The 18,637-nt window shown below is 39.0% G+C and overlaps 1 protein-coding gene across 1 annotated transcript; it reads left to right on the top strand.

Moving 5' to 3' along the window:
• Positions 1–762: 762 nt before the first annotated feature.
• LOC127638719 (N-acetylglucosamine-1-phosphotransferase subunits alpha/beta-like) lies at positions 763–18,478 on the top strand. The gene is made up of 21 exons (XM_052120370.1): positions 763–1,005; positions 1,316–1,401; positions 1,604–1,723; positions 2,564–2,614; positions 2,898–3,094; positions 3,450–3,514; positions 3,938–4,072; positions 5,704–5,865; positions 5,989–6,168; positions 6,422–6,592; positions 6,707–6,830; positions 7,032–7,244; positions 8,215–9,239; positions 9,330–9,529; positions 9,801–10,020; positions 10,944–11,057; positions 12,152–12,237; positions 12,327–12,425; positions 12,854–13,021; positions 15,969–16,059; positions 17,233–18,478. Exons 1-21 carry the CDS (start codon positions 874–876, stop codon positions 17,302–17,304), a joined length of 3,711 nt encoding a protein of 1,236 aa, XP_051976330.1. The 5' UTR covers positions 763–873; the 3' UTR covers positions 17,305–18,478.
• Positions 18,479–18,637: the final 159 nt, after the last annotated feature.

The raw sequence follows: 18,637 nt of genomic DNA on the forward strand, positions 1-18,637 counted from the left end.
TAGTTATATATATATTTTTTTAAATAATAATAATTTATTATTTTTAAAGGATTTGTTCAACTAATAATGAAAATTCTCTCATCGTTTACTCACCCTTATTCCATCCCAGATGTGTATGACTTACTTCTGAAGAACACAAACAAAGATTTTTTTGAAGAATATCGTTTTTAGAAGATTATCTCAGCTCTGTAAGTCTTCACAATACCAGTCAAAAGTAACCAGAACTTTGAAGGTCCAATAGGGTCATAAATGCCTTATAAACGTATTTCATAAGTCCTTTTTTACTGAATATCTACACTTTCACTTCCACATTCTGGTGTGTCACTTTCACATTTAGCCACCTACAGGTTGGGGCTGCTCAAAGGTGGAGATTGATGGTATAAAATAAAAAAAGGCCTGTCACCCACAGCTATAATATTGCTTCAGAAGATATGGATTTTACCACTAGAGTCTTTTGGATTACGTTTATGCTGCCTTTATGTGCTTTATGAACCTAATTAATTTTGGTCACTATTCACTTGCATTGTGAGGTCCAACAGAGCAGAGATATTATTCAAAAAATTTGTGTTCGGCAGAAAAAAGATATTCATACACACCTGGGATGGCGTGAGGGTGAGTAAACCATGATATAATTTTCATTTTTGGTGAACTGTCTCTTTAAATCCCACCACTGTGAATGCCTGTCCTCCTAAACACTAGAGAGCAGCCCCGAGTCTGTCACGAAAAGAGGAACTGCAATGTTTGAGTGGTGATCATGTGACAGTGTGTTGTAGTGAATCATGTCTTGTAAGGAAGCTATTTTTAATGCACCGCTGGAAACGTGTCCTCGTTAAGTGTTTATGGAGGAGGAGATGTTGATGTCCGGGGAGCGTCATGGTGATCATTAATTCACTGCTAAAACTGATACAGCGACAGACATACACCTGTTTGTCTCATCGCTATGGACTGTACCTGTGCTTTGGAGGACTTGTTATTGTGATCGTGTCCGCCTTTCAGTTTGGAGAGGTATGTACAATATGTGGGGTGTCTGATTCACTCATCAAAACTTCCTTAGATTCACATTTTGACCATGAATGCACCCTGTTGTCTGTGCATACTCTGTGTCAGTCACTGATTACTGATCAAAAGATGATAGTGCAGTGTGACCAGTTACTTGAAATCAAACTTCCACGGTCACTATGGTGCATGCATAAAATGTGTAATGAGTCAAAGGTCTTTAGTAAAGTCTTGGTGATACCCTGGCGCATATGGTGTTGTGTTTGTCGCAATGGTCTTTTGATGATTGTTTGGGTCTGGTTCTGTTGTGTCTTTGCAGGTCGTGGTAGAGTGGAGTCGAGGTCAGTACCATGTGTTATTTGATTCCTACAGAGACAATGTTGCAGGAAAGTCATTTCAGACCAGGTGGGTAGCACGTAAAATTAATTGTGGTATTGCCACAGTTGCTGATGCATCTAATCTCAAAATGGTCAAATATTGACAGATTTATCAGTCAACTGCTGTTGACCTTAAAAAAATGCATGATTGTAAAATAAAAACGCGCATATGGTTGTATGCTGCTAGATTCCCAGGCCTTTTTTTGCTTCATATGCTTGTACTATTTCAGGCTTTGTCTGCCGATGCCCATTGATGTGGTTTACACTTGGGTAAATGGGACAGACACAGACCTGCTGAAGGCTCTCCATGCCATGAGACAGCAGTTGGAAGAGGAACAGAAGGCACTGAGGTACATCGCCCCTCCCACTAAACACAGATACACGCAGAGGAAAACTTTTATTTATCTCCATGGGAGATGAAATTACAAACATGATTAGCAACACTCCTCATACAGCATAGTCTAAATGTGACATTGTGTTTTTTTAACCCTTGGATTCCTAAATGTATTCGATCATAAAGGAAACATTTTATTTTTAGTTTTAAAAACAAATATATAATAATTTCCAATCTCTTTTTTTTTTATCTGTGTATGATTTTCAAGATGTGTATGACTTTCTGTCTTCTACAGAACACAAATTATGGTATTTAGAAGAATATTTCAGCTCTTGTTTGTCCATACAATACAAGTGAATGGGTGCCAAAATGTTGATGCTCCAAAAGGTTCATAAAAGCAGTTTAAAAGTAATATATATCTATATCTTCTGAAGTGATGTGATAGGGGTGAGAAACAGAGCATTCTGTAATGTAATTCTGTAACGGTAGATGGTGATATGCATGAAGTGTGGAAATGAAAGTTGAGATTTATAGTAAAAAAGGATTTAAATATTGATCTGTTTCTCATCCACACCTATCATATTACTTCTGAAGGCATGGATGAAATCCACAGGAGATGTGTATGGATTCATTTTATGCTGGCTTTTTGTGATTTTTGGAGCATCAAAGATTTGGTCACCATTCACTGTGCTTTGTATACACCTATAGAACTTAGATATTCTTCTAAAAATGTAATTTGTGTTATAAAAATTTTCATTTGTCATACACATCTGGAATGGCATGAGGATATAAATGATTACATTTTCATTTTTGGGTGAACTATCCCTTTAAGAGTTTTTATTTGTTGTTCTTTTAGGGAACGTCTGGGAAAGAATGCATCTGAAATGACCGAAGCTCCTAAAGGAAGGTGAGTGTCTAAAATAAGTAGAAAAAAGAAATTAGGCTAGAAATGAGTTGAAATGATTTCATTCTCAGCATGATCATGTGTACTGCAGTACTGTGTGGTTTGAAGGTTTTCTGTTTCTCAGCGAATAGAGCCTTTTTCACTGCCACATAGTTTTATGCTAACAGCACTTTCCAGTGTTAAAGCAACTGCAGCAACAGAAAATGTTTGTAAATATCTGATCAATTCTGTTTTAACGACCAGATCTCGTTGAGTCCTTTCATTTAGTCTGTGTGTCCTGTGATAGGCCAGAATGTCTGCTGTCCCACTGTATCATGGCTCCTGTGCTGGTGCTGGATCCGGCCCTCCCTGCCAACATCACCTTAAAAGAGCTGCCAACTCTTTCAGCTGCTTTCTCGTCTACCAAACAACTCCTACAGGTGGCCAAACCCCTTCATCCTTCCACAAGCGTGTCTGTCCTTCTTTTCCACTCCCATAATGAAGGTACATTCATAACCTTCAGACACGCACACATACTAAAAAATTACCAAATTCATATACTGTGGTATTTACAATACATAGAACTTGTATAATGGAAGAATACCATTATACTACCAAGGTACATGTCCCAAATAATCATGGTAATGCCATGGTACTTTTTTGTTATTGGCTACTTTATAATTCAAGGCCAGTTTATAAAATATGCTTTACAATTTTTAACATAACAATCAGGTGAATATCTGGATGGAACAACCCTTGAAATAAATGTAGACACTGCGTATTCCAGCAATAAATGTGAAATGAGTTCAACATTTATTGCGCATTCACCTAACGTTAGTCTTTATCTTTTCTACTCTAGCTGAAAAGGCCCATACAGATGCTGTGAAGAACTCCCTGACACATTCCATCAGCAGAGGTTACCTGGTGAGGAATCTAACTGCTGTTCTATCACTTTTCAGGTTGATAAATGTACACAACCAGAACAAACACTAGCATTCCCATTTTGTTTCTTTATGTGTCATCTTTCCAGCATTGGACACCAGAAATGTATGTGGTCAGAGAAATCAAGTTGAAATATCCCAGATACAATCTTGAAATGGAAAGCATGAGGCCAAAATATAAAGCCCCTCTTTCTGATAATGATCAATCCCAGAAAGGGAACTGTGGTTTCTGTGGTGTCTGTTGTTTATTGTCTCCTCAGGACATTTTACAGTTTGATCACCTTGTTAAAATCATGTTTTGATCTATGAACACATTACAACAGAGTTTCTGGCGCTCATGTTTCAGACCTTGTGAAACCTCTTTAGTCCAAACAAGTGATTTTTATTTATTTATTTTTTTGCACAGACAACTGATAAAGAGGCTCCTGGTTTGGTCCGCATGCACACTCTGGCCTACCTGAGTGGCTTCCCAGGGTCATTAAAGGAAACTGAGCAGCTCAGGGTCAAACTGCCAGCTGTGGTGACCAGTAAAATCAAACAGGTAAAAACCTCACAAACAAGTCAGTGTTCAAAATGACCACATGGTGGCGCACTAGATTGTAAAATTCATCAGAAACTCTGAGGTGTAATACCAGAATGAGTCATGTAGTGAACTTTTTAAAGACCTTGTTCCCATCAACACACCAGACAGTATTACAGAATTGGTCATTTGATCTATTACTGGCTATCAGGCAGAATAAGCACTTGTCAGATTAGATCTCACATCCATAGATTTATGAAATTATAATCAGTGTTGTGTTGTAGATCTCATATTTGTTAGGTTGATGTGTGGTGTCTGTCCTCGGGTCATGTGATAGGAGTTCAGGGTATTACAGTGACACTCGAGTGCAGTGACATTACAACAACTGTTTGAAATGGCCCGGCGCCAGGGTTTAGGTGACCTTCCATCTCCATTTCCACAGTCACAGTTCTTTCTGACTTTCTGCTCTCTTTATTTCTGACTTTCTTTTCTTTATTTCTTTCCTTCTTTCTTTCTCTCTTTTCTGTCTCTTTCTGACTTTCTGTCTTTTCCTTGCTTCCTTGCTATTTGTCTTTTCTTGCTTTTTTCTTTTTCTCTTTAATTGTTCTGTTTTTCTCTTTCTCTCTGTGTGTCTGTCTGTCTCCTTGCTTGCTTTCGTTTCTTACTTTTTCTGACTCTGTTTCTTTCTTGCTTGCTTTTTTGTATTTTCTTGCGGTCTGTCTCTTTCTTTCTTTCTTTCTCGTCTTGCTATATGCTGTCACTGTGCTATTGTATTTATAGTGCGTGTTAGCCTGTTAGCAATGTTGATTATAGCTCTCCCATGACCTCTGTCAAATCTACACACAGTTACTCAATACATACTGTCAGTGGTGTGTGTGTGTGTCAGCGAGCTAAAGGATGCATTCAAATGTAATGAAAGTTTATTTTCTAATAATACATTTACTAAAGATAAACTGCTGTGGCGGTCTGCTGCCTTCAGTTGGCATGTGAGAAGTCATACATGTTGTTTTAGAGGAAACTTGATCTGACAAACAGATTCATCATCAGAGGAGCTGTGGCTGCGCTCCGGCTGTAACAAGGCTGCTGGAATTCCTCTCAAACCTTCCAGACATAGGAAAAGGAAATAAAGAATAGCAGGAAAAATATCTTGTTTTGAAGAATTATCTACTCAATATTATGTACTAGGCATTTGTGTATGCATGTATATTGCATGTATAAAATACTAGTGGCATATTCTGTCTGTCTTTTCATGTAGAAACAAATAAAATAATAAAAGCTCAATGCATCTATACATAATTGCATAAATACACACGCTCACACATCTGGCACCAGGTATGAAAGTTATTCCCCCAGTCATAAAGCCATGGGGACACTGTGTGTCAGAGTGACTGTGAATGATCTTCGAATAGTGAGCTTTGTGTCTGTCTTCGGGTGAGCTCCCTTCTCAAATTTTTCACTCCCTTAAAGTGATAGTTAACCCAAAAATGAAAGTTCTGTCATCTCTCATGCACCCTCATATTGTATGACTTTCTTCTGTTTGGGTTAGTCTATATTCATTATGATTAACTTTATATAAAAAACAAAAGAAATCTAGTGTACATCTTCATTTAGACAGTTAAGTAAGCTTGTCTGTGTATGTTTGTGTTTCTCAGTTGCAGCTGTATTCTGAGGCCAGCATCGCTTTGCTCCACTTAAACAGCGCTCAGGATTTCACTGATCTCACCCAGCAGGCCAAGAAGAACCTGACGCTGGATGGGAAAGAACTGACAGTCAGCCCAGCATATCTGTTCTGGGACCTGAGCGCCATCTCACAGGTAGACATGTCACTCCAGTATCACTGCCGATTTTGCGTGTCAAAATTAATAAATGGAGTGCATGAACGACAGCTGCACAAATACAAGCATAACTGGATTATAGATGATCGTCCTCTCTTTCAGTCCAAGCAGGATGAAGATGTGTCTGCCAGTCGCTTTGAAGATAACGAGGAATTGCGCTATTCACTGCGCTCTATCGAGAAACATGCACCCTGGGTGCGGCACGTCTTTATTGTAACTAATGGGCAGATCCCGTCCTGGCTTAACCTGGATAATCCACGAGTTTCTGTGGTTACCCACCGGGTGAGCTCTGCAAAGCCTTTGTTGTTTAGCAGTGCCACAAAATGTATTTTTTAGAATTTAAATGTAGTTTTTGGGATGGCTCTGAGGGTTCCTTTGAACAGTGAAAAATGTGTGAGCTCCAAAAAGGTGTGCTGGGATGCAAACAATTTAGCATTAGCATTTATTGTGGTATATCGATACATCTTTGTAGTTTTAGGAAATTACTGGCAAGATCTTTTATGCCAATTTGGAATTTGTGTTTGCTGTCTCTCAGGACATTTTTCAGAACCAGTCCCAACTTCCTACATTCAGTTCTCCTGCCATTGAGACCCATATACACCGAATCCCAGGACTCTCACAAAAGTTTATCTACCTCAATGACGATGTCATGTTCGGTAAGGAGGTGTGGCCTGATGACTTCTACAGTCACTCCAAAGGTCAAAAGGTCAGAAAGACTGCCACTGAATTCACTGAAATATAACAGCCTTGTAGCTTAGTAGTCTGAAACAAATAATGATTTATGTCTGAGGAGCACCATTGATCTACTCTGCATTCACAGGTTTATCTCACCTGGCCCGTTCCAAACTGTGCCGATGGCTGCCCAGGCTCCTGGATCAAAGATGGCTACTGCGACAAGGCCTGCAATAACTCGGCCTGTGACTGGGATGGAGGGGACTGTCAAGGTGTTTTAACACTTTTATTTACATTTACATGTATGCATTTGGCACATGCTTTTATGCAAAGCAGCCTACAGTGCATTCAAAGGATTGATTCAGTATGAAATGTTGATATTTGTCTGACTTATAATTTTCAAACGAATGTTTGGCTCTAGTTTCTCCTACAATCCTCTCATCTTTTCCATCGTTTCTTGTGTTCTATGGCAGGTGCTGCAGGCAGCAGTCGTTTTGGAGGAGGTATAGGTGGTGGTTCTGTGATTGGAGGCGGGCAACCTTGGCATTTGTCGGGTGGCCTAGGAGGGCTGGGGGGCGTGTCCTTCTGTAACCAGGGCTGCGTTAACTCTTGGTTAGCCGATAAGTTCTGTGACCAAGCATGCAACGTTCTTACCTGTGGGTTTGATGTGGGTGACTGCGGACAAGGTGAGAGTGTTGAGTATTTTTTAAAATTACACCCTGAAAACCCTAATAAGTTGACTACTTTATTGTTTGAGTAAACTTGTTCCCTTTATTTAATTGAGTAATAACGTCTCCAAAACTTGTGTAAATAAGTTCAATTAACTTGGTGTTCAGATTGAATAAACTTTACTATTTAGGTTAGTATTAAGTTGGACTATTTACTCAGATTTGCTATATAAATGATTTTGTTTCAACTTAATAATTTGAACTGAATGGTCTAAAATTTAGATCATACAATAGCACAGCTTCAATTATGAAGATTATAACTGATTCTAGATACAAAAGAGCTAAAAATGAATTGTTTAATTTTACTATGACTTCTTAATAACAACTCTTTAAATGTCCCCATAAGGTCCCTTTGACCAAGGAAACATAGTTAAATAATTCAAGCGCATGGCATTGAGGGTATTTCCCACAGCCTCCGGTTTTTTTTACCCAATAGTATGGGTTATTAACACTTAAAACCTTAAGTCTATGAATTTTTAAGAAAAATAAAAGCAAGAAACTTAGATATTTGAGTTATTTCAAGTGATTTTTACAGTACTGACAACATTAGGGTTTGCAGTGCAGGCTTTCCATGATCATGGACAAAGCTGGAAATATCAGGAAATGTTAAAATTGTGATTTTCAGGCTCGAGAAAGTCATGGAAATTAATAGAATCTTTAAAAGTAATGGAAGTTTCTATTGTGAATATATATATTTTTTCTAGTGTTACTCAGCTCTAAAATATTTTAGCACCTAGAAATTGGCCTTTGTAACTATAAGCCTAATAAAATGATTTTTTTTTTAAATCTCTATACATTAATTACGAAAAAATGGGGAAAGTTGGTCTTCAAAACCCTGTAATTACTTGCTTATGGAATTTTACCAAGTCTATCAATGTTTGATTTGGAATTAAATTATTTTGTTTAAATTTTTTTGTGCTTTCCACAGATAATTTCAACCAGCTCCACCGTGTCATCCTCCAGAAAAGCCAGACACACTACACCCTGCCTCAGGGAGAACTCCGGCCATACTTTAGCTTCTCAGGCATGGCCAACCGTGTGTCAGAGGCTCAGGTCGGTGATAGCCCAGCAGTCCGTCACACTTCTGTCGCCAATAAATGGAAGACCATCCACCTACTGCTGCTGCCTGGACACAATGCCACCCAGATCCAGTACAACATCACTTTCCAGGGCACCGACAACCAGGACTTCACCATGATCTTCTCTGTTGTTGTGGATACCAGAGAATTACCCAAGTCTAATGTGTCTGAACCTGTTCAGGAGAAGAATGAGCTTGCACCTAAACCAACCGTGGTGACCCCAGAACCAGAGGTCCACTTTGAAGAAGTTGCCAAAGAAAAACAAGGCCCTAGAGTTAGAGAGATGACCCTTGGCGAGATAGAGACTGTGCAGGTGCCTGCGTTAAACGAATCTCTTTTGCCAGAGGAAGTGAAAGTTGAGTTACGGAAACTAAATGAGAAGCTAAAATTGGGTGATATCACCATTAAAGGCTATAATTTGACCAAAGCTGTGCTGATGGAGCCCTACAAGCACAAAGCTCAGCTTTCACTAAACAAAAAATTCCCTGCAGAGAAGCAGGACCAGAACAAAGAACAAAAAAAAAAAGGAAATTTAGCCAATACACAGCAGGCAGAGAAGGCGGCAAGGGTGAAAAAAGCACAAGAAGACCCAGGAGTGGTGAAACATCACCAAATAAAAGTCTTGCCATCTCTTATTCCAATCCAGATTGATGGGGTTACTCCCAAAGCTCAATCTCGATTGGTTGGCATGGAGAAACCTCATGCGTCTAAGTTCCTCAGCACCATGGTGGGGAACATGTCCAAAGAGAGAGGTCCAAAAAATGAAGCCCACATCCGGGGGCGGCCCATGAGCCGTAAACTCCAGCACTACACCAGCTCAGACCGTGGCTTCCTTCCATGGGAGAGGAGAAAGTTCTTTCAGGATCTGTTGGAGGTGAGATGTGTATAACAGCAGCGTAGGTTACATTCGCCAGTGTGAATGTAGTTTGTCCCACTCTGTATGTGTCTCCTTTGCGCTTAATAGGAAGAGAAGCGTCTGGAGAGAGAGCTTCTATATACAGCTGATAGTGCCACCTATGGCAGGAGGTTGCAGGACACTTTCGCAGACTCACTCCGCTATGTCAACAGACTCTTGAATGCTCAATTCGGCTTCACCTCTCGCAAAGTGCCCGCACACATGCCTCACATGGTTGACAGGCTTATCATGCAGGAGCTGCAGGACACGTAAGAGACACAACACACACACACCTGAGCACGGACATTACATCTGTCAAAGCAATCACATTTAGGAATGGGCTAAATGAATTTAGGAAATGGTTAGTCTGGAGCGTCGGGTTCCAGGAGTGCTAAAATGCACTATAGTAAAGGCTATTTCTTACCTGTTCATCTTGCTACTGTAGATATCACTGAACACCAGCCATCGCACTTGTCAGGGACTATTTCTAATATCATATTTTCCTTTTCTTTCTGTACTTACTGTCATCCATCCATCCAGTTTACCTCAGGAGTTTGATAAGACCTCATCTCACCGTGTGCGTCACTCTGAGGACATGCAGTTCGCCTTCTCTTATTTCTACTTCCTGATGAGTGCAGTGCAGCATCTCAATATATCAGAAGTGTTTGATGAAATTGACACGGATCACTCCGGTGTGCTGTCCGACCGCGAGATCCGCACACTGGCCACACGCATCCATGAACTCCCCTTAAGTCTTCAGGTATGCACAACCTTTCCATCACAGTGTGGTGAGAATGACATGATTTACCCAAGCCCTGATGTGTATCAGTTTTTCATGGATATATGTCAAAATGGGATTACAAAAGCAGATGTTGAACAGGAAGTAAGAATGGGCTCATATTGCATTGGAAAATGCAAATGAACAAGTTTTGTAACCACAAACCTCTTTCTTCACTATACGTTCATGCTTCTTTAAGATGCTGTAAGTGATTTTAGCCTTTCTGGACCTTCCATCAGACCAGCCTTTGAATTAGCCACACCTCCTATTTTCAAAACCCCTCTCAAAAAATGCGCACACAGACACAATAGAGAACTTGTTGGAGCAGATGGAGGGGGAGGTCTGACCCTGAGCATTGCACAGGAGCAGGACACCGTACTGGCACTTATGAGCATATAAGGGTTACTATTATGAAAACGCGCAATAATTGACAAGTAGAAAGTCTTTAGATTAGCTAAACAAACGATCTGACAGTGGACAAATCCCACGTTGTTTACCTAGCCTAGGGCTGTTACAGAGACAGGTGGGATATTTCATGGCACCTATTTCAGATATATTTGACAGGTAATAGAGGCATTTTCTGCATCTCATTCCATAACAAAAATAACTTACAGCACCTCGAATGGAATCCATTTACAATAGAAGAGTTCAGTCAAATATGTATACAACATAAAAACATAGTGTTTTGTCAAATGCTGTTGCACAACACAATACACACACACCTATCTATCTATCTATCTATCTATCTATCTATCTATCTATCTATCTATCTATCTATCTATCTATCTATCTATCTATCTATCTATCTATCTATCTATCTTATTGGTGTAACTGTGTTCTTTTTTTTTTTTTTTTTTAAACAATGTTTTGAGGAGAGGATATCTTGTCTCTATTACTATAAACAGGATTTGACCAGTCTGGAGCAGATGCTCATAAACTGTTCGAAGACTCTTCCATCCAACCTCATACAACTCCACTCTTTCAGCCCCACCCAGGAGGCCTATTATGACCCCAGCATGGTGAGAACCACCTTCTTTAGTCAGGGATAATACAGTCTACTGGTTATCGCAAAATAGACCCAGACAGTGTGATCACCCTGAAGTGGTTTATTTTGCAATAACAACCAGCTGACTGTACATTATCCCCCTTATTACATGGCTACTAAGCATAAATTTGGACACAAAATATTGATTTGCTTTGAAATTATGTGAGAAGAAATAAATGGCTAAACTGAGTTCTGTTGGTGTTTATTTTATAATTAATGAACGTCTGACTCCTCTTTATGCATCTTATTACAAGGCTACTTGACAAATAAATAAATGGACATGAAACATTGATTTGAGTTTAAATAATTTTAGTAACATACTTTTAGAGATTGCATCGTGATCTGAGAAGTAGGAAAGATGACTTGCAATACTTGAATGAGTGGCCTGATACGTCTTAATCCCTGGATATGCAGTTGTTACTCAGAAATAACTGACAGCTAGATGGCGCCATTGACCAATCAGATTCGAGTATTCCAGAGAGCCATGTAATGAGTCTTAATAATATTCGGAAAGACGAGGATAACCAGGGTACCACATTACAATAAATTTTTTCAAGTTAATGTTAGTTAATGCATTATGTATCATGAACTAACACAATATTTTGGACAATATGAACATTTTATAATTTTTACAGCATACCGTATATTTATGTTGCTTAGTGTTACATTTTTAAATATACTATTGCTCATTATTAGTTCAAAATGAATGTTAACGTATATCATTTTTAATGTAAAAAATATTGGTCTACAGGATGTTGAAATCAACTAATCAAATGCTTGAATGATGCTTATATAAGTATTGTTCATTATTTGTTAGTTCAACTATTACATTAACTAGTTTTTATATGCACAACCTTTGTAAAGTGTTACTATTACCAGTCTAATATCACATAGACCAAAACTCACAATATCAGATTGAACAATGATTATTTGGACACCATTACGTCGTCCATAGCTTTTGGCTATTGGCATCCAAATGTTTGCATTTGGGTACTGTATCATATCAGTTTTTGTATCTGTGGATTTGTTGGTACTGTTAATAAAATATGTGTTTTGATCTGTGTGCAGCCACCTGTCACAAAAGATCTAGTCATCAACTGCAAAACCATCACAGAGAGAATACACAAAGCCTTTAGGGTCCAGAATAAATACAAGTAGGTTTTCATTACCTGCCCAAAAGAACACCCACTTCATTGTCTTTTAAGTGACTGGATTTGTGATGCAGGCTCATGTTCTCTTATAGGTTTGAAATAATGGGGGAGGAGGAGATCGCATTTAAGATGATACGGACCAATGTCTCACATGTAGTGGGACAGCTGGATGACATCAGGAAGAACCCGAGGTATATGCACAGGTTTTGGTTTAATGTAATACATTTTTTTTATTGTTGTTTTCAATTCCCAAAAAATTACATAAAAGAATAAAGAACATAAAATATCACTCTAGAACACCCCTGTGCCCAAATGAGACCACATACAATGAAAACAAAAATGAAGTACACTAAACTTTTAGACCTTTTAGTCTACACCGACCAGTTCAGATGTATGAGACCTTTTTCATGAAACTGTGGTTATATCTTTGTATTGTGGTTTAGTTCAGTTCAGATACGGTTTATTGGAATTCGCCATTCAAATTTTACCTAATGATTTGAATTTCCCTCATGAATTGAACTTCCCATTAGACTTGTCATACCACTGCTTTAAATGATAGTTTTCTTTCATATTAAGATGAGGTTTAGCGACAACATTCACTCTATTATTTAATCCATAGGAAGTTTATCTGCTTGAATGACAACATTGACCACAGCCATAAGGAAGCCAGCACAGTTAAAGCAGTACTGAGGGACTTCTACGAGTCCATGTTCCCACTGCCCTCTCAGTTTGAGCTGCCTAGAGAGTACAGAAATAGGTTCCTCCACATGTCAGAGCTACAGGAGTGGTAAGAATTCAGTCACAAGTGGGTTTTATTTGTGATGTGAAACAAAAATTTGAAGAAATGCACCAAACTTTAATTGTTTTAAGTTGCACATTCCAGCTAGCCTGTGTTTGTTAAATGAGGAAAAAATAGCTCAACATTTGACAAAGCTGTTAAACACCTACAACAAGTCAAACTGGTTTGAACACATACCACAGTTTGTATTATCAGACAGATCAGGTCTGGCCAATTCTGATATGAATAGTTTTGTGAAACTTTCAGTAGCTTCTAACAGTTGAAAATGAAACCGAAACATTCACTTCATATATATTTATATAATATAGCATGTATATACTGTTTTTAAATGGGTAAATGTGGATATATTGTCCATGTATATATTAACCCGTCTGTCACCAACAATCATGCCACGGTCCAAATCACTGAGATCAAATTTTTTCCCCATTCTGATGGTTGATCTGTATATTAACTGAAGCTCCTGACCCGTATCTGCATGATTTTTTGCACTGCTGACACACAATTGACTGATCATGTGCCAGATTGGCTGGTTTGAGTATTTCTGTAACTGTTGATCTCATGGGATTTTCATGCACAACAGTCTCTAGAATTTACTGTGAATGGTGCCAAAAACAAAAAACATCCAGTGAGCGCCAGTTTTGCTGAAGGGAAATGTCTTGTTGATGAGTGAGGTCAACAGGGAATGTTCAGACTGGTTTAAACTGAAAGTCTATGGTAACTCAGATAACTGCTCTGTACAATTGTGATGAGAATAATATCATCTCAAAATGCTATTCTAAGATACGAGTTGGCGCTGTTTTGGTGGCACGATGGGGACCTACACAATATTAGGTAGGTGGTTTAAATGTTGTGGCTGATCGGTGTATGTGGACACAATATTTACTGTATGGTGAATTGAGGATTTCTTAAAAAATAATGACATAAATAGTTTTCATTTATCACTAAATGTCATATAAAGTCCAGTAAACAGAAAAAAACAAAACTGAAAAAAGGTAAATCAATATTTGGTGTGCACACTTTTACCTTCAAAACAGCACCAATTCTCCTACTCGCAGCTGGACACAGTTTTTCTTGGTTGTTGGCAGATAGGATCTTCCAAGCTTCTTGGAGAATTTGCCACAGTTCTTCTCAACTCCTTCTGTCTCTTCATGTAATCTCAGACTGACATGATGTTCAGTGGGGGGCTTTGTCGAGGCCATGACATCTGTTGCAGGGCTCCCTGTTCTTTTATTCTAATGTATTCTGTTTTCTGTTTGGGCGTTTAAAATGTATTTTTCCCATTGACAAATTCTATTAAGACAAAGGCTTTTGTAAGACATCTTAAGTGCCTAAGACTGCACTGTACATTGAACGTTAGTATGTTTTTGTTTTTACCAGGATAATATAATCGTTTTAATTGTAATGACCTCAAGCCTGTTTTACAAGTCGGTGTGTGTGTGTTTAACTATAGTTGTGTGATTGTACTCGTATGATTTATAGCCTGTTTCTTTTGCTCTCCTTGTGTGAATGAAAGTAAACAGTCCTTCCTGTCATCATAGTGTGAGATGGGTTATAGCTGTCATCACTAGCTGGAATTCTGAGTATGGGGAGATGGTAGAGAAGCCGTTTGTGTGTCGCTCCTTTGGAGGGGTACTGGCTGGAAATTATGACTAGCACATTCACCATTCATGCACAAACAGCCAGAGCAGCTCTCTGTTACACACAGATGCCCCATAAAGCCTCAGCAGAGCCATGTGACCCTCCTGCCTGCCTGGACAGAGGGGCAGTGCGTTATTTTTGGGCACTGCCAGGCTCAAATAACCCCATTGACTCCGTTTAGGAGCACTGTGTCCATGCAGATTGCCTCATACATACACAGAGACACGCACTCTGGTGACAAAAGTGTGAAAGGCTGCAGTCTTCAGAGTGGGTGATGTCACCTTATCAACCTCTCACCTCAGACAACCCGCTGGGTTACATCAGAACTGAGCCAATGCCAGTAGGCAAGGACGTCACTGTAAAGTGTTTAACATCTTCAGAAATATATTGTATTTATATTTAGTTATTAACAAATTAAATGAAATTACATTAGGGACATGTAAATGCAGTTCTAGACCCTGTTTTTTGTTAAATTAAAAAGACAACATTTAATCAAATCTACGTGTTTTTGTTTGTATTTATTTTAATGAGTTGACATTGAACAGATAGTCAAATTTATTGTTTTATAATTATACAATGGAGACATTTGATTGTTTAAGTTAGCTACTTCTCATACTGATTTATGTAAAATATTAGTTTAGGGCTTTTCAAATCAGGTCTTTGAGGGCCACCATCCTGCAAAGTTTACTTTCAGTGCTGCTTTTACACACCTGCGTGTCTTTTTTTTTTATTTTTTTTTTTATAGTCCAGAAGATATTTTTTATCCCCCCTTTTCTCCCCAATTTGGAATTCCCAATGCGCACTATGTCCTCAGTTGCGTCTGAGACCGTCAATCTGCGCATCTTATCACTTGGCTTGTTGAGCACGTTTCCGTGGAAACACAGCGTGTGTGGAGGCTTCACGCTATACTATACTTCACGCTATACGCTATAGGCATCCACACCCAACTCACCACGCGCCCCACAGAGAGCAAGAACCACATTATAGCACCTACGAGGATGTTACCCAATGTGACTACCCTCCCTAGCAACTGGGCCATTTTGGTTGCTCATGAGTCCTGCCAGGAGTCACTCAGCATGCCCTGGATTCAAACTCGTGACTCCAAGGGAGGTAGTCAGAGCCACCCAGACCCCCCCAAATAAAAGTTAATCTAACATATGTAAAAACCTAGGATTTGTGCCTCTAATGCATTATTGGGTCACCGTTTTTTTTTTTGTCTATTTATGGAAAGTGCCATTTTGTTGTGGTATATATTTAAAGTCTTTACAGTATCCTTCCTTTTTTTGGGCTTTCACAGGCGAATATACAGGGACAAACTGAAGTTCTGGACCCACTGTGTGCTTGTAACATTGGTTGTCTTCACAGTCATGTCTTTCTTTGCTGAGCAGGTCAGTACGTTTCAGCTTACACTTCCATTGTCCACTTTCTTTTATATACACACACAAATGCACACACACACACAATCAATCCAGAATCATGTGTGCTAAGTCTCTGCAGCCTTGATATCCCATATCAGTTCCACGAGTAACTAACATATTGAAATTTACTCAGCTGCCATCTGTCATGGTGTTCTTTTAAGGAAATAGTACTAGGCAAAATGCTTACGCTGATATCATGATATCATGCCTATGATTGATTGACATTTCTCAGCCTCAACCTTGCGGCTCGCTGAAAGTTGTTGCAGTATTCGTCGCTGTATCATCTGTTTTCGAGAAGAGAGCTCAGGTTTTTTTTGTTCTGATCCTGGGGAGAGATTAATGGACACGGTGACCTTTTAAGACAATATGTCTTCATCTGTCCATAGTGACAGAACAGGAATCTGGACACTCACCATGAATTTAAAGATGGAGGTGAGACATTCTCAGTGACATGCCTCCCGTGCATGCTGTATATGTAAAGACGTGTTGTTTATATTGTTCAGCAGCAGTCATTATTTTTTACGGACTAGCCCATTAACAGGCCTAATTACTGTACTATATGTCATTATAACAGATTTACAGTCTACCGCCACATCGTACTGCCTCTTCCTTGTTTACTTGACAGATGGCTGCCTTCACGTCATGTTTGAATGAACATTTTTCCAAGAAATTAAGCAATAACCAGTGGAATTTTCTTTATGTCTCAACTTTCCACATTGCATGTCAATGAAATAACAATAATGATGAAATTCACCCAAAAATGAAAAGTCTGTCATCATTTTACTAACTCTCATGATGTCCCAAACACGTAGGATTTTTTCTTCTATGGAACACAAATTGAAACATCAGTCACTATTCACTTTCATTGCATTTATTGTCATACAATGAAGTGAATGGTGACTGAAGTTAACATGTTGGAACATGAGTGAGTGTAAATTATGACATAATTTAATGTTTTTGGGTGCACTATCCCTTTAAAATCACTTAAACACTGATCACGTCATAACTACAACTTCCATACATGAGTTTTTCTCTTGTTTCTTTCCTTCCCTCTTTTTACTATCATGTGTCTTGTCTCAAGTTGACTCGTAGCATTCATAACCGCTTTGGTTGACACTCCTTCCTCTTCTTTCTGTCCCTCAGCTGATCATGTTGAAACGCCGGCTTTTCCCCAGACGCAGGGTCAGTAAAGATGTAAACCCTGAGCGTGTGTGAGCTTTACGGCCATTCCATCTTCTCCTCACTGAACACTGTCCCTTTCACTCAGAGGGCTTGAATCAACAGGCATGCAAGGAGAATATGACATACTCTGAACCAGAGACCAACTCCTCAAATGCTTATGTTAATGTCCGTCATACAAACCGACATTTGTGAGACCATTTGGATGTGACTGGACCACAGTTCTTGGAGAAACGTCATGGTACATGCCTTTGTGAGCTGCCTCCACTGAGGGCAATTTGTGAGACTCTGCAGGCACAAACTTGCTTGCCTTGTGGACCGCAATCACAATTCAGGTTGCGTATTGACTGAACTGAACTCAAATATGTGTGTTGCACTCAGGGACATATTATGACTTGCAATTATCTCCAAGGACCCATTTTTCATTGTTGATGTATTTTTGAGCGAGGGGATCACCAAACTAGATCACGCAACCTTAAAGGCAAGGGCCCCTGGTAGTCAAGGGCCCCTAGGCACTGGCCCCATTGCCCCAGTCGGTAATCCATCCCTGGTTGAACTACATGCCATATGACCTTATGTGTTTGAATTGTATTTATTAAAATAGGATTTTAAATTCTACCCATTGAAGGGATGTTCTCTCCATTCAGTGCCTGCCTTTACCACATGAATGAAGCCAGTGAACTTTGATCTGAATTGCAATTCTGAAATAAGGAACATTTGGGGGGGTTGATTTACATATATAAGGAACTTTCTCCCTCTCTCTGTTTTAAATGCTTGCCATTCATAATGACAACTTTTGCTTGGAAGTCTTATACATGCTTGTCTCTTGGTGAGACTATTAAATACTGACTGTCTGAAATTCAGATGCCACATCCTGTGGCCCTGGTGTGTATTAACTCAATTAATTTCTTACTCACACATTGTTACTACTGACCTACCCATGTGACACAATGTATACGTGCCTGGCTAAACAGACTTGAGTATTGAATGATGATGCTGATCTAGGATGAAATGTTTACGTTTATTTATTGGAATATAAAATATATGATTAATCTCCTTTTGTTTCATTTTAAAAGTTTTGGTTGCAGAGATTCTGCATCCTAAAAATATTTTTGTTTTCCTCAAAATTCTTCTGACATCTGATCAATTTTATCAGTTGTAAATTCAACCAGCAAGGTGCCATGTTATTCTTTAATTGCTCGAGGACAAAAGCCAGTTTAATAATGAACTTCTACACTTGACATAATCTGAATGAGAATATAATGAAATGGTCAAATCTGTTTTTTATAAAGTGTGACTTCAAAGCATGATTTTCAAAGTCACGATTGCTTTGATATGCCTAAACAGTAGGTAAGAATAAAACGAACTG

The sequence above is a fragment of the Xyrauchen texanus genome, chromosome 47 (genome assembly GCF_025860055.1).
Source record: "Xyrauchen texanus isolate HMW12.3.18 chromosome 47, RBS_HiC_50CHRs, whole genome shotgun sequence".
Taxonomy (NCBI): Eukaryota; Metazoa; Chordata; class Actinopteri; order Cypriniformes; family Catostomidae; genus Xyrauchen; species Xyrauchen texanus.